This window comes from Ovis aries, chromosome 22 (genome assembly GCF_016772045.2).
Source record: "Ovis aries strain OAR_USU_Benz2616 breed Rambouillet chromosome 22, ARS-UI_Ramb_v3.0, whole genome shotgun sequence".
NCBI lineage: Eukaryota > Metazoa > Chordata > Mammalia > Artiodactyla > Bovidae > Ovis > Ovis aries.
This window is the reverse complement of record NC_056075.1, coordinates 11,177,426-11,193,288: the sequence shown is the minus strand read 5'-3', so window position 1 is coordinate 11,193,288 and position 15,863 is coordinate 11,177,426. Positions and strand designations below refer to the sequence as shown.

General features: G+C 40.0%; 2 protein-coding genes across 24 annotated transcripts in view; one reads left to right on the top strand and one right to left on the bottom strand.

Annotated features, from left to right (window-relative positions):
* Nucleotides 1–13,271, bottom strand: part of KIF20B (kinesin family member 20B) — an 83,710-nt gene extending 70,439 nt beyond the window's left edge. For 8 of the 19 annotated variants that reach the window (XM_060404932.1, XM_060404935.1, XM_060404936.1 and 5 more), the window contains exons 1-2: nucleotides 13,155–13,271; nucleotides 6,907–7,054 (exon numbers count right to left, since the gene is read on the bottom strand). In XM_060404932.1, the coding sequence (XP_060260915.1) occupies nucleotides 6,907–7,053 (147 nt within the window). In that variant the 5' untranslated portion in view covers nucleotide 7,054; nucleotides 13,155–13,271. Of the gene's footprint in view, nucleotides 1–6,906; nucleotides 7,055–11,236; nucleotides 11,345–13,154 lie in introns of all 19 variants that reach the window. The other 11 variants (XM_060404933.1, XM_060404937.1, XM_027960158.2 and 8 more) reach the window with 2 other exon arrangements.
* Nucleotides 13,272–13,506: 235 nt separating this feature from the next.
* The window catches only part of PANK1 (pantothenate kinase 1), a 110,993-nt gene continuing 108,636 nt past the window's right edge, over nucleotides 13,507–15,863 (top strand). For 4 of the 5 annotated variants that reach the window (XM_027960488.2, XM_060404948.1, XM_060404946.1 and 1 more), the window contains exon 1: nucleotides 13,507–13,637. The gene's annotated coding sequence lies outside the window, so the exon portion shown is untranslated. Of the gene's footprint in view, nucleotides 13,787–15,863 lie in introns of all 5 variants that reach the window. The other variant, XM_060404947.1, reaches the window with a different exon arrangement.

The window sequence follows — 15,863 nt, the reverse complement described above, 5'->3', positions numbered from 1 at the left end:
AAAAAAGAGGCAAAAATTCTCTAACAAAATATTAGCTAATATATAAAACAGGAAAGTATATCCTAACGAAAAATAGTTTATCCTAGTGCAAGGTCAAGCTGGCATTCAAAAATCAATTAGTATATTAAAAGAATAAATGAAAAACTTTCATCACTACTAGATGCAAAAGAAGTGCATATGAATGACTTGAATTTGATATATGTATTCAACATCCATTCATAATAAGAATTACAGCAGACTGGAACAGAAGGGAACACCTTAACCTGATAAAAGCACTTATAAGAAACCTATACTTAACATCATATTTGATGACAAAAGAGTGAATCAGAGAAGAGTAGCAAGATGAGTAACAACAAAGGGATTTCTGCTTTCACCACCTCTATTCAACACTCTATTAGAGGTTCTAGATGTTTTAGACAAAGTCATCAGGTGAAAGGAGGGGGAGAGGAGGAAAAAAGTGAAGGAGAGGGAAGAGGAAGAAGAGAAGAAAAAGGAAGAGGAAAAGGATGGGAAGGTAGAGATAAAACTATTCACAGACATCATGAACATCTACATTTTTATATGTTAAAAATCTGAAAACACCTTCAAAAAAAAGTTATCAGAATTATTAAATGAGTTTAGCAATGTAGTATGATAGAAGACCAATATCCAAAAAGTCATGTTTCTGTATATGCTTGGAAGAAACAATTTGATTTTAAAAAACAACACCATTTGCAATAACCTCAAAAATTATGAACTAATTAGAGAAAAATCCTAATAAAAGATCAGGAACACTATACACTGAAAATTAAAAAACATTGCTCAGAGAAATTAGAAGGGACCAAAATAAATGGAGATATGCCTCATTCATTATTTGGTAGACTCAGTGTTGTTAAGATATCCATTCTTCCAAAACTGATCTACAGATTCAATGCTACTGGCAACAAAAATTCCCAGGAAGTGTTTTGGGGGGATTAACTGACAAGCTCATTTAAAAACTCACAGATAAATGCAAAGTTCCTAGAACAGTCAAAATAATTCTGATAAACAAGAAATTTGATTGGCTAACACTACCACCTGAGTTCAACACATTTTAAAGCTACAGTGATCAAAACAGTGGGGTACTGACAGCCAGAGACAGATAAATGAAACAGAATATAGAGAGTATTCAAAATAAACCTCCACATACAAGAGTATTTGGTTTATGACAAAGTTGTAAAGGAAATGCAGTACAGAAATGATAGCTCTTTCAACCAACTGTGCTAGAAGAACAATTGGATATCTATATGCAATTTCAATAATAGCAATTTGAATACATACCTCACATTGTACAGAAAAATTAATTTCAAATGGGTCGCAAATCACAGACTTAAATATAAAACTAAAACTAAAAATTTCTAGAAGAAAACCTTTGTGGCCTTGAGCAAAGATTTCTTAGATATGCCATAAACAGCACAATACATAATAGAACAAACTGGTAAAATGGACTTCGTCAAAATTTAAAACTTCTCTTCCAAAACACTTGAAGGATGAAAAAACAAGCCATAGAGGAAATAGTTGCAAAGAATGTTTCTGACAGACAGATGTATCCAGAGAACATAAAGAACACTTAGAATACAATTTTTTTTTAAATCTTTTAATGGGCAAAAGATTTAAATTGACATTTCTCTGAAGACACACAAAGGGCGAATAAGCACACAAAACATATTTAGCATCTTTGGTGATTCAGTTCAGTTCAGTTCAGTTGCTCAGTCGTGTCCGACTCTTTGCAACCCCATGAACTGCAGCACGCCAGGCCTCCCTGTCCATCACCAACTCCCGGAGCTTACTCAAACTCATGTCCATCGAGTCGGTGATGCCATCCAGCCATCTTATCCTCTGACATCCCCTTCTCCTCCTGCCCCCAATCCCTCCCAGCATCACAGTCTTTTCCAATGAGTCAACTCTTCGCATGAGGTGGCCAAAGTATTGGAGTTGCAGCTTTAGCATCATTCCTTCCAAAGAACACTCAGGACTGATCTCCTTCAGAATGGACTGGTTGGATCTCCTTGCAGTCCAAGGGACTCTCAAGAGTCTTCTCCAACACCACAGTTCAAAAGCATCAATTCTTTGGCGCTCAGCTTTCTTCACAGTCCAACTTTCACATCCATACATGACTACTGGAAAAAACAGAGTCTTGACTAGACGGACCTTTGTTGGCAAAGTAATGTCTCTGCTTTTGAATATGCTACCTAGGTTGGTCATAACTTTCCTTTGGTCATTAGGTAAATGCAAATATCAATTAGATTATCAATACATACCTATAAGAATGACTAAAAATAAAAAGACTACTCAGGATAGCCAACATGAAATTGAAAGAGAGGAACAAAGATGAAGGACTCACAATATCCAACTTTAAGACATACTATAAAGCTACAGTAATCAAGATAGTGTCGCGATGGCAAAAGAACAGAATCAATGGGACAGAAAAGAGCCCTGGAATAGATCAACATGAATACAGTCAGTTGATCTTTGACAAAAAAGCAAAGGCTACACAACGGAACAGACAGTCTGTTCCACAAACAGTGCTGGCGCAACTGCACATCCACATGCAAAAAAGTTAACCTAGACACAGACTTCACACCCGTGAAAGAAATTAACTTAAAAAGAATACAAACATAAACGTAAAATGCAAAACTATTACAATTCTAGAAAATCTGGATGATCCTGTGCTTGGCAATGACTTTTTTGATTCAATGCCAAAGGCGTGATCTATGAAAGAAATAACAGATAAGCTGGGCTTCATTAAAACTAATTTTATGCTTTGTAAAAGACATAATCAAGAGAATGATGAGACAAGCCAGGGACTGGGAGAAAATATGTGCAAAAAAGATACCAAATAAAGGACTATTAGCCAAAATATATAAAGAATTCTTAAAATGTAACAATAAGAACACAAACTGATTAAAATGGGCCAAAGACTTTATGAGATATCTTATCAAATAAGACATACAGATGACAAATAAGTATATAAAAAGGTGCTCCACACTTTATGTCATCAGGGAAATGCAAGTTAAAATGAGCTATCACTACACATCTATTCTAATAGCCAATATCTGAACACTGACAACCAAATGCTGGTGAGAATGTGGATCAACAGGAATTCTCATTCATTGCTGATGGGAATGCAAAACGTTACAGCCATTTTGGAGGATAGTTTAACAGTTTCTTACAAAATTAAACATATTTTTGTTCCATACAATCTAGCAATCATGTTCATTGGTAATTATCCAAAGAAACTGAAAACTGATGTCCACAGAAAACTTGCACGTGAATGCTCTTAAAAGTTGTTTTCATAGTTCCCCAAAAGGAAGCAACTAAAATGCCTTTCAATAGGTGAATGAATAAACCACAGTACATCCATATAATGGAATATAATTCAGAACTAATTATAATTCACAACTAAATTTATAACTAATTATAAACATAAATTAAAATGATAAACTAAATATATACTTATATATATTTAGTTTCAATTATAAACTAAATTAAAATTAGAACTAAATATAATTCAGAACAATAGAAACAGTGAGAGACTTTATTTTTATGAGCTCCAAAATCATTGTGAACAGTGACTGCAGCCATAAAATTAAAACACTTGCTACTTGGAAGAAAAACTATAACCAACCTGGAAAGTATGTTAAAAAGCAGAGACATTACTTTGCTAACAAAGGTCCATCTAGTCAAATCTATGGTTTTTCCAGTAGTCATGTATGTATGTGAGAGTTGGGGACTATAAAGAAAGTTGAGCGCTGAAGAATTAAGGCTTTTGAACTGTGGTGTTGGAGAAGCCTCTTGAGAGTCCCTTGGACTGCAAGGAGATCAAACCAGTCCATCCTAAAGAAGTGAGTATTCGTTGCAAGGACTGATTGCTGAACCTGAAGCTCCAATACTTTGGTCACCTGATGCAAAGAACTGACTCATCAGAAAAGACCCTGATGCTGGCAAAGATTGAAGGCAGGAGAAGGAGATGACAGAGGATGAGATGGTTGGATGGCATCACCAATTTGATGGACATGAGCTTGAGTAAGCTCCAGGAGTTGGTGATGGACAGGGAGGCCTGGCGTGCTGCAGTCCATGGGGTCGCAGAGAGTTGGACACGACTGAGCAACTGAACTGAACTGAACATCCATATAACGGAACATAATTCAGAACTAAAAACAACTGAACTATCAAGCCATGGCAAGACATGGAAAAATCTTAGATGCCTACTGCTAGGTAAAAAACGCCAATCTGAAATGGCTACAGATAGTATAATCCCAACTATTAAAATATGATATTCTGAAAAAGGCAAAACACTGGAGATAGTTAAAAGATCAATGGTTGGTGGGGTTGGGAAACAGAAGAACAGGTGAAACAGATGAATTTCAGGGTAGTGAAAATACACTGTATAATACCATAATGATGGATACATGTGATCACACATTTGTTCAAAAGAATGCATAATACCACGAGTAAACCAGAATGTAACCAGAATGTAACTATATTGTAAAGAATCTGAGTGACTATGGGTCAAAGTACATCCATGAATTGTAACAAATGCACCTCTGTGGTGGGAGATGTTAATAATGAAGGAAGCTATGTGGGGGTAAAGAGAATATGGGAAATTATTGTATCTTCTCTTCATTTTAGCTGTGAATAAAAAACTCCTCTAAAAAATGAAGTCTATTTAAAAACAAACAGGTTGACCACACCAAGGGTTGGTGAGGATGTGGAAGAACTTAACTCTCACACACTGTTACTGAGAATATAAAATGCTATTATCACTTTGGAAAAGTTTGGTAGTTTCTTAAAAATGATCCAGTCATTCCAACCCTAGGTATTCATCCAAGGGGGGAAAAAGAAAAGGAAACATGTATCCATACAAAGATTTGAATACAAAATTTCATAGAAGCTTTGTAATAGCCAGACACTATAAACACATGTGTCCATCAGCAAGCAAATGCCACTGTGATACAAAAGTAGACCTAGAAAATAAGTAAACCAATCAATATTTGAATTTCATATAATTTTCATGTCATGAAATAGGATTTTTCTTCTTCAACCATCTAGAACTGCAAAAACCAGTGACAGCTTGTAAGTACAAAAACAGGCCATCCCTTCTTCTCTTATGATTAAATGAGCTAAAGTAAAAGAGCCTGCCATATGAAATGGGTCTTAAATAATTTCCTTTATCTATGTTCCCTATACTCCCTCTTCCCCATCCATCCATTTTTTACTATTACATAGCTTTTTTTTTTAATTGGGTATTCACATGGTTGTTGTACATTTCTGCTTTTCAGAGGTCTCATAAAGGTATTTTAGTCAGTCTCTAGTTACTGTTGTTGTTTTAATGTTTCATGGGGGAAATGAGGACTTGGAGCATTTTAGTCTGCCTTTTTGCTAGTGTCAGTTCCTAGACCACTTACTTAAATCACACACACACACACACACACACACCCCAAAAGTCACTCTGAGTAGTTTTAAATTCCACACACACACACACACACACACACCCCAAAGTCACTCTGAGTAGTTTTAAATTCCCAGCAAAACTGAGGACAGAGAAAGTACATGAGGAAGTACAAAGTTCTCATATACTTTCTGTCCCCACACAAGCACAGCTTCCCCCACTATCACCCCACACCAGAGTGGTAACTTTGTTACATGTCATTATCACCCAAGTACAGAGTTTCCATTAATTAGAGTTCAGTCTCTTTTTTATTGGAATACAGTTGATTTACAATGTTGTTAGTTTCTGCTATATAGCAAAGTCAATCAGTTATATCTATGCATATATCCACTCCATCTGTCCTTATAAAATGGGTTAGTACATCTCTAAGGCACCAAAGTTAACAAGCTAATCTGTAATAGAGAGAATATAAATAAATTGAAAGTGAATTTTTAAGAAAAAGTCTATAAACACAGCAAACACAGTAACAGGTAGGGTGGTAGAAACTTAGTAATGTTTATTTCTTAAACACTACTAAGTTAATATTTTTTTAATCTGCATTATTTTTTAAACTAAGGCCTGCAGTTCCCAGGGGCATAGTGGAATATTTGACATTTTTGAGAGAACCATAGCAATATTTGACACATGTTGAAAACCATGAAGTAATTTGGTTTCAACACTGGATCACACTACTTCTTTTGATAAAGTCATATCTTAGTGAAGCTGGATTTCTCAGTGGTTTTTGTGATGAAAAGCAAGTACAACACCAAAACAATGCAGAAAAGGAACTGAAGATGGCAGTGTCTGATCCGATTCCGAAGTTTGAGAAGCTGTGCAGCACCCAAAAGGCACGCATAACCCATTAGTAAGTAACCCTTGGTTAGTGAACAAGGATGTTAAAATTCTTTTTTCATTTCATTTTTTCTCAAATGGCTACTAGGTCAGGCTGGAGAAGGCAATGGCACCCCACTCCAGTACTCTTGCCTGGAAAATCCCATAGACAGAGGAGCCTGCTAGGCTGCAGTCCATGAGGTCGCTAAGAGTTGGACACAACTGAGCGACTTCACTTTCACTTTTCACTTTCATGCTTTGGAGAAGGAAATGGCAACTCACTCCAGTGTTCTTGCCTGGAGAATCCTAGGGATAGAGGAGTCTGGTAGGAGGCCGTCTATGGGGTCGCACAGAGTCAGACATGACTGAAGCGACTTAGCAGTAGCAGCAGCAACTAGGTCAGGCATAAATAGTTATTAAGTTGTCTGCACCTACTATTTGGAAAGGAACTGTTATGTATCTAGGGCACCATGAGAAAATTACTGAGATAAAAGTTTGTCTTAAACCTACACGGTTTGCAAAGCTCGTCTTCCGTGGTCCCTGTCGACAAGCGTATGTGTGCATGTGTGCACGCGTCCATTTCCACTCAGTCACGACAGGCAACATAATACTCTTCTTGTACTTACCTCAGCTCCTGAAGCAGCTAAGGAAAATTCACGAGAGAGGTCAAGCTTAATGCCATCAAAATTTATTTCTGAAGGTCTTGCAAGTGGGTCAGCACTGAAAACATAAGATGGTCTAGACATCCCATCTTGATTTAAATTAGATTCCATTCTGCAAGAATAACAGTAACATCTTTAGAAAATCTCAATAATCAGCATAGAAACCATCCATAGTTTAAAAAGTCTATGAGTCCAGCCCGCTACTTCTTGCCACATAACTAGATTTCCAAAAGATATTACTATTTAATCTATGACATAATGAGCCATGGAAAAGACAAAAGAACAGATTATTTACAGATTTTAAATCAACTAATATTGGACACTGCCTACCACTACTACTCATGTGATCCAACCTATAGGTAGATTCATCCAAAGAGATTTCAAGAGTGAAAATAATCCACAAAGTAAGATAGTATAAAACATTCAGTCTCTGTCTGAAATGCTCTCAGAAGTCAAATAATAAGGTGGAATAAATATAACCTTGTGCTTAGTTTTTTTAGTGTCTTCTGAAGAATATTAGACTTTGTAATGTTTATAATTTAGGAGTTAAATTCAGTTATCTGGACAATTTCTTTCAACTAAATTTTTCCAAACAATGTTAAGTAAAAAGTAAAGTACTGGGCACTCCCTGGTGGTTCAGTGGTTAGGACTCAGCATTTTCACTGCCAGGGCCAAGGTTCAATTCCTGGCTGAGGAAATGAGATTCTGCAAGCCATGCGGCATGACTTTAAAAAAAAAAAAAAAGTGATGTGAACGTATTTAAAACAGTACCTGATATGTCACAGGTGAGTATGGAATACTTTACAGGTAAACTACTACACCCAAAAAAGATGTACTTTTTCTTAGAACTAACACCCAAAAAAGATGTCCTTTTCATTAGAGGGGGCTGGAATGCGAAAGTAGGAAGTCAAAAAATACCTGGAGTAGGGCCTGGTGCACTGGGATGACCCAGAAGGATGGTACAGGGAGGGAGGTGGGAGGGGGGTTCAGGATGGGGAACACGTGTACACCCATGGCGGATTCATGTTAATGTATGGCAAAACCAATACAACATTGTAAAGTAAAAAAAAAGAAATACCTGGAGTAAACAGGCAGATTTGGCCTCGGAGTACAGAATGAAGCAGAAAGAAGTAGAGTTTTGCCAAGGGAACGCCCTGGTCAAAGCAAACACCTTCCTCCAACAACACAAGACTCTACACATGGACATCACCAGATGGTCAACACCGAAATCAGACTAATTATATTCTTTGCAGCCAAAGATGGAGAAGCTGTATACAGTCAGCACAAACAAGACCAGGAGCTGACTGTGGCTCAGATCATGAACTCCTCATTGCCAAATTCAGACTTAAATTGAAGAAAGTAGGGAAAACCACTAGACCATTCAGGTATGAGCTAAATCAAATCCCTTATGATTATACAGTGGAAGTGACAAATAGATTCAAGGGATTAGATGTGACAGAGTGCCTGAAGAACTGTGGACGGAGGTTTGTGACACTGTACAGGAGACAGGGATCAAGATTAACCCCACGAAAAAGAAATGCAAAAGGCCAAAACGGTTGTCTGAGAAGGCCTTACTATTAGCTGAGTAAAGAAGAGAAGCGAAAGGCAAAGGAGAAAAGGAAAGATATATCCATTTGAATGCAGAGTTCCAAAGAACAGAAAAGAGAGATAAGAAAGCATTCCTCAGCGATCAAAGGAAAGAAATAGAGGAACATAACGGAATGGAAAGACTAGAGATCTCTTCAAGAAAATTAGAGATACCAAGGGAACATTTCATGCAAAGATGGGCACAATAGAGGACAGAAATGGCATGGTCCTAACAGAAGCAGAAGATATTAAGAGGTGGCAAGAATACACAGAAGAACTGTACAAAAAAGATCTTCACAACCAAGATAATCACGATAATATGATCACTCACCTAGAGGCAGACATCCTGGAATGTGAAGTCAAGTGGGCCTTAGAAGTATCACTATGAACAAAGCTAATGGAGGTGATGGAATTCCAGCTGAGCTATTTCAAATCCTAAAAGATGATGCTGTGAAAGTGCTGCACTCACTATACCAGCAAATTTAGAAAACTCAGCAGTGGCCACAGGACTGGAAAAGGTTAGTTTTCATTCCAATCCCAAAAAAAGGCAATGCCAAAGAATGCTCAAACTACTGCACAATTGCACTCATCTGACACGCTAGTAAAGTAATGCTCAAAATTCTGCAAGTCAGGCTTCAGCAGTACGTGAACTGAGAAATTCCAGATGTTCAGGCTGGATTTAGAAAAGGCAGAGGAACCAGAGATCAAAATTGCTTTTGTTGGATCATCAAAAAAGCAAGAGCGTTCCAGAAAAACATCTATTTCTGCTTTATTGACTATGCCAAAGCCTTTGACTGTGTGGATCACAACAAACTGTGGAAAATTCTGAGAGAGATGGGAATACCAGACCACCTGACCTGCCTCTTGAGAAATCTGTATGCAGGTCAGGAAGCAACAGTTAGAACTGGCCATGGAACAGACTGGTTCCAAATCAGGAAAGGAGTACGTCCAGGCTGTATACTGGCACCCAGCTTATTTAACTTATATGCAGAGTACATCACGAGAAATGCTGGGCTAGAGGAAGCAGAAGCTGGAATCAAGATTGCCGGAAGAAATATCAATAACCTCAGATATGCAGATGACACCACCCTTATGGCAGAAAGCAAAAGAGAGCTAAAGAGCCTCTTGATGAAAGTGAAAGAGAGAGTGAAAAAGTTGGCTTAAAACTCAACATTCAAAAACTAAGATCATGGCATCTGGTCCCATCACTTCATGGGAAATAGATGGGGAAAGTGTCAGACTTTACCTTTGGGGGCTCCAAAACCACCGAAGATGGTGATTGCAGCCATGAAATTAAAAGACGCTTATTTCTCGGAAGACAAGTTATGACCAACCTAGATGGCACATTCAAAAGCTGAGGCATTACTTTGCCAACAAAGGTCCGTCTAGTCAAGGCTATGGTTTTCCAGTAGTCATGTATGGATGGAAGAGTTGGACTGTGAAGAAAGCTGAGCGCCAAGGAATCGATGCTTTTGAACTGTGGTGTTGGAGAAGACTCTTGAGAGTCCCTTGGACTGCAAGGAGATCCAACCAGTCCATTCTAAAGGAGATCAGTCCTGAGTGTTCTTTGGAAGAAATGATGCGAAAGCTGAAACTCCAGTACTTTGGCCACCTCACGTGAAGAGTTGACTCATTGGAAAAGACTGTGATGCTGGGAGGGATTGGGGGCAGGAGGAAAAGGGGAAGACAGAGGATGAGATGGTTGGATGGCATCACCAACTCAATGGACGTGGGTTTGGGTGAACTCCAGGAGTTGGTGATGGACAGGGAGGCTTGGTGTGCTGCAAGTCATGGGGTTGCAGAGTCAGACACGACTGAGCAACTGCCCTGAAGTGAACTGATGCTGGGAAAGACTGAAGGCAGGAGGAGAAGGGGACAACAGAGTATGGGATGGTTGGATCGTATTACTGACTCAATGGACGTGAGTTTGAGTAAACTCCAAGAATTGGCAATAGACCGCGAGGCCTGGCGTGCTACAGTTCATGGGGTCGTAAAGAGTCAGACACGACTGAAGGACTGAACTGAACTGAAACTACTACAACTAAACTAAGCCTCTCACTAAATTTAAAGACAAATGTAGAGGTAAGCTTCACTGATAATATTTACTGAGAATCCACTAGTGCACAATATCAGGGAGAAATGGAGAGAGCACCATATTCCCTGAATATTATGATATACTGAGAACAGTTACTGCCAATAGGGTTCCTGGCCGAAGAAGGTACTTGTAATGGGCATCCACAGGCATTGAGTAAATGAGCCAAAGACAGCCCCCGTATACTGGTCCTGCATTGTTGACTTCTTCACAGCAGGCTGGCAACAGTAGTTCAAAAGACCAATGAGGTGTCAAACTCAAAATTTTTTACATCTGTTTGCTTTATACATAGCCAAAATAATCTTAGTTTTAGCCATTTAGAGCCCATTTGGTTTGCACATTCCATGAAACTGCACTCAACCATCTGCTAGCCACAGACAAAATCCAAGACTGTAGAGACCCCAAACCATTGCTGCCCTTTGAAGTTCTCAGACACGCAGACTCCCTACTGCGCTGCTGAGCAAGGACACTTATACTGAGCTCCCTCTGCTATCACTGCCACTTCTCCCCAGTGCCTTACCCTCCCCTTCTAGGTGATAGCCCTTCACTCTTGTCTCTGAGAAGTCTCCTGTTTTGGGCAGCTTTCCAAGCTTGCAGTCCTGTCCAAGTGCTCACCTGGTAAAGATCCTTGTGTGTCACTGCCACCTTGTGGTGTATCTTTTTCCTTGATCAGCGCTGAAACCCCCAAACTCAATACAAGGCTGTTTCTCTTTTTTTCCTAAACTTCAAAGATTTAAAGAAACTATACATTTACCTTCAACAGACCCAGCAAACTACAAGAACAACCAATCATACAATTAAACACGTATAATCTTTATTGCTTTTTGCTTTCATTGTATCATCAGTGATGTAATCAAAATGAGAAAAGTATTTAAATGTAGTTTGATAGAATATTTCAAATATTTAATTTATGGGTGAAAATTAGAAAGAAAACATATCTGACAGAATAAAAACCACTGATCTAGAACACAGAGGAAAAGTTTACAAAAACATGAACATAATGGCTTGACATTTCATAACTCAAATTTCATGGAAATGCCCAGGAAACTGGAAAGTAACCTTCATTCTTGGCCTTCAACTAACTTTTGGCTTAAAAAAACGTTGACACATCTTTTATGAAATTACTAAGTTAAAAAGAATATTGTACCTCCTTAAAAAAAAAATAAGGTTACAGTTGTTTGTGCTTGCTTCTATGTTCAGTTTTCAGTGAATAAAGTGCCCCTTAACAATGATAAACTTGAGAGATATATTGTCACTACCTGTACTTTTAGTTAACTTCTATGGATATGTGGCCTCCCTAACTAAACTAGAAACGAGAGCAAGGACCTTGTCTTATACTACTCTGTACTCTTACAACAAATTCAGAGATTTAGACAGTGATAAAGACTTCCTGTATAGTGGGTTAAATAATAATAAAATCCTCTATGCGCAAAAGAAAAATTTTTTTGGTCCTATCTCTAGCCAACAGCAAGGTTCAAGACCTCACTGCAGAAGGCTGTTCCCACGTCTGAGAAATGGTATCTTTTATCTTGTCTCCAATGAGATTTCATGGTTGAAGACTGATTGCTACTGGGGTTGCTGCATGTCAAAAAAGTCTTCACAATTAACGTATGAATCTTTTACATTATTTTGCAACCTGTAGTCTCAGGTCTTGGACATTTAATAAAATGTACACCGTTATGGCTGTTTTGGGGTAATACTATCTTGTTTTAAGAACGGATTCAAACCTGAATTTGATCAGCTTGGGGATTAAAAACAAGCTAACCCATAAGGCTCGAACTTCTGTCAATTAGCCCTTCAGTAAGGAATATTAGAGAGCGACACTAAGCAGGAATCACTGAACCAAAAAGTATGAGATGGGGGAAACCTTCCAAACTGGGGGTAGGGGGTGGGTGGGTGGAGATGACTGCAGTCATCGCACTCGCCACACACACCCCCTTTCGCTCCGCACTGCACGACCAAGAAGGGAGCGCCCCGGCACCCGCGGTAGCAGTCTGGAAATAACTGCAGACATCGAACCCCCGACTGCCCTAAAATCAGACCAAGCCACTTGCCGAGCAAAATGCTCACCTTGGGGATACAGGACACCAGATTTGGCAAAGGAGGCCTGCTCCTCAAAGCAGCAGTAACAATAATTAAAATACTAAGGACTGGAAATACATAGTGCTTCCTATACCAATGGCACTGTTTCTAACAGTTTTACACATTATCCTTATCTTCGTAAGAGTCGGAAGAGGTAGGTTCTATAATTAATCCCTTTTAACAGACGAAACTGAGGCCCAGAGATACTGAAGTCGTTGCCTGGCCTCAGAGCTAATAAGCGGCGACTGTTGTTGTTCAGTCGCTCGGTTGTGTCCGACTCTTTGCAACCCCATGGACTGAAACGGCGGAGACCAGATTTAAACCCTAACGCTGTAAAATGGTTCAGCCCTCTACAGAGCACCCGGAGCCCCAGGTATCGACAGTAACCTGAGGGGCGTCTCGAGCCCGGTCAGAAGGTACTCACACCGTCTGAGGCCTTTCTTCAACTCACCTGGTATGTACGCAGTCCCCTTTTTCCTTCCTCGGGCCCCCACCTGCAAACGTTATCCTGCTAGCCCGACCCGAGAGCAGCACCGAGTCATCACCCTTTTCAAATTCAAACAATGGCGGCCAGGGTCCCGCATTGAACGCTGGGAGTGGGCGGAGCTTCCGGAAAGACGCGTCGGAGCGCCGCGGTCTCTGTGGACTTCTCTTCTGCTCCCGGGAGAAGCTTTCAAATTTGGGGGCGGGTCTCGGTATGCCGAGCGACCAATGGGCGGAAGCAGACTGGAGAGCGGCTAGTGGGCGGAGCTTCCCGCGGGTATCCGCGTGCCAAGTTGGGCAGGTTGCTGCTTCCTGGTTGCGGTCGGTACCACCCTCTCTTGGCAGCGTTGCGGATCTCGGATTCCAGTCTGGAGACAATAAAGACGTAACGGAGGCGCCGAAGTGAGGCCGCTGCCACTACACTTAGCTCCGCGACTCCCCTAGGGACCAGGTGAGAAATGGCAGGCCTTTTCACTGCGGACCGGGACAGGCTCTGCTTCGAAAGAGTAACTTAGAATGAGCGCTGCCCGCCGAGAAGGTCACTTGACTTCCTTCGCTTCATGATCCTGCCTGTAGTCCACAGGCGCCCTCATGGACAAGGTACATTTTTCTCAGAAAAGATTTTCAAAAGCATTCTTCACTTTTTGTGGGTTTGTTTGCTTGTTTTGCCCACTGAAAATATGAAGCAGCTGCCTATCTTCCATGCACAGGCAGGGGCTTTGCAGTGCTCAAAATGTAAGTGCCAGTACATCGTCTCTAATTATCTTAAAGTGATCCTTTTCTTGTCATATGACAAGTATTTACTGCTTGGGCCATCTCTGCGTGCTGTGCTTCATTTCAAAGGAAAGTAACTGCTAACGTTAACTGAGCATTTACATTGTGCCAGCCGCGGTCCTAAGCCCTTTAAAACTGGTTATGGTACTGATCCTGAGAACAACCCTATGAGGTAGATACTGTTAATATGCACCTTTTATAGATTTTGAGGAAACTGAGTTCAAGATTAAATTATTTGCTCAAAGGCATACAGCTATTAATGGTGGAACTGGGAATTTAAACTCAGCTAGATGACTTCAAGTCCTGCCCTCTCACATGTGATCTTGTTTTCCAGTGTTTTACTTGGTTAGTAGCATTTGTAACATAGGAACTGTTTTGCTGAGCTTGTTGTCTTTCTTTTTCTTATTCTATATTTATGTTTCCCATCACCTACCCCACTTCCCTTTCTAACTTCCCACGGTCTCATTCAGTTTGCTTTCTTTGCCCACAAAATCATATTTGTGGTGAGCCAGTTTGGAGTAAAGAAGGGATGCAAGGCCAGAAGTAAAAATGAACAGAGAAAGTAGATGTGAAAGGGAAGAAAGGAGAGATGATCAAATAAAACTAATTTACTGTTTGGGGTGGAACGTAAGTCGTTAGGGGCTTCTGTGTCAAACTCTTCATTACCCCTTCAGGCAAGTCTACCCAAAAACCTACCCTTCCAGTCTGCACCTCATAATGCCTGTATTGCTTTTTACTAGCTGTTACTGATTCCAACTCTTGGGCCCTCCAGGGGCTACATTTATTTATTGTTCAACAAATATTTATTGAAAACCTGTTTAGTGCCAAACACTAGACTAGGCAGTATTGAGACAGTGGAGGAGAGCTACCAAAACAGACCCTAACCCTCAAGGAGCTTTGTTGTTCAGTCTTGTCTGACTGTTTGCAACCCAGTGAAACTACAGCATGCCAGGCTTCCCAGTCCATTACTGTCTCCAGCAGTTTGCTCAGACTCATGTCCACTAAGTCGGTGAGGCCATCCAACCATCGCATCCTCTGTCGCTCCCTTCTCTTGCCCTCAGTCTTTCCCAGCGTTAGGGTCTTTTCCAGTGAGTTGGCTCTTCACATCAGGTGGCCAAAGTATTGGAGCTTCAGTTTCAGCATCAGTCCTTCCAGTGAAAATTCATGATTTCCTTTAGGATTGACTGGTTGGATCTCCTTGCTGCCCAAGCAACTCTCAAGAGTCTTCTCCAGCATCACAGTTCAAAAGGATCAGTTCTTCGATGCTTGGCCTTCTTTATGGTCCAACTCTCACATCTGTCCATGACTGCTTGAAAAACCATAGCTTTATACGGACCTTTGTCAACAAAGTGATGTCCTTGCTTCTTAATGTGCTGTCTAGATTTGTCATTGCTTTTCTTCCAAGGAGCAAGTATCTTTTAATTTTGTGGCTGCAGTCACCATCTGCAGTGATTTTGGAGCCCAAGAAAATAAAAATCTGTCACTGTTATATTCCAATAATTGACAAAAAATTGCAAATACAAATAAAAAGACAAATAATTGAGAAATTACAACTGTACTGAGTGTTTTGAAGAAAATATTTAGAGCTGTAAGACAGTGTTACTGGAACCTGAGCAAGTAGTGTTTGATCTGAATCTCCAAGGGTTATTAGGTGTTAATATTAAAAAAAAGAGAGAGAAGTAAGCACCCAGGTATAGGGGCAGGATAAATACAAGAACCGTGGATTTTCTGCCTTACTTTATTCTAGCTCCCAGAAGCATTCCTCACAGTTTGTTTCATCCACACGGTTAAATGTTTCAGCCTTGAAACATTCTTCATTTGGCTTCTGGGCCAGCAAAAAGTCACCCTCTCCTTGTTTACTGTTAATCTCTGTCTTAGCATATTCAATATGGAATCGTGATTT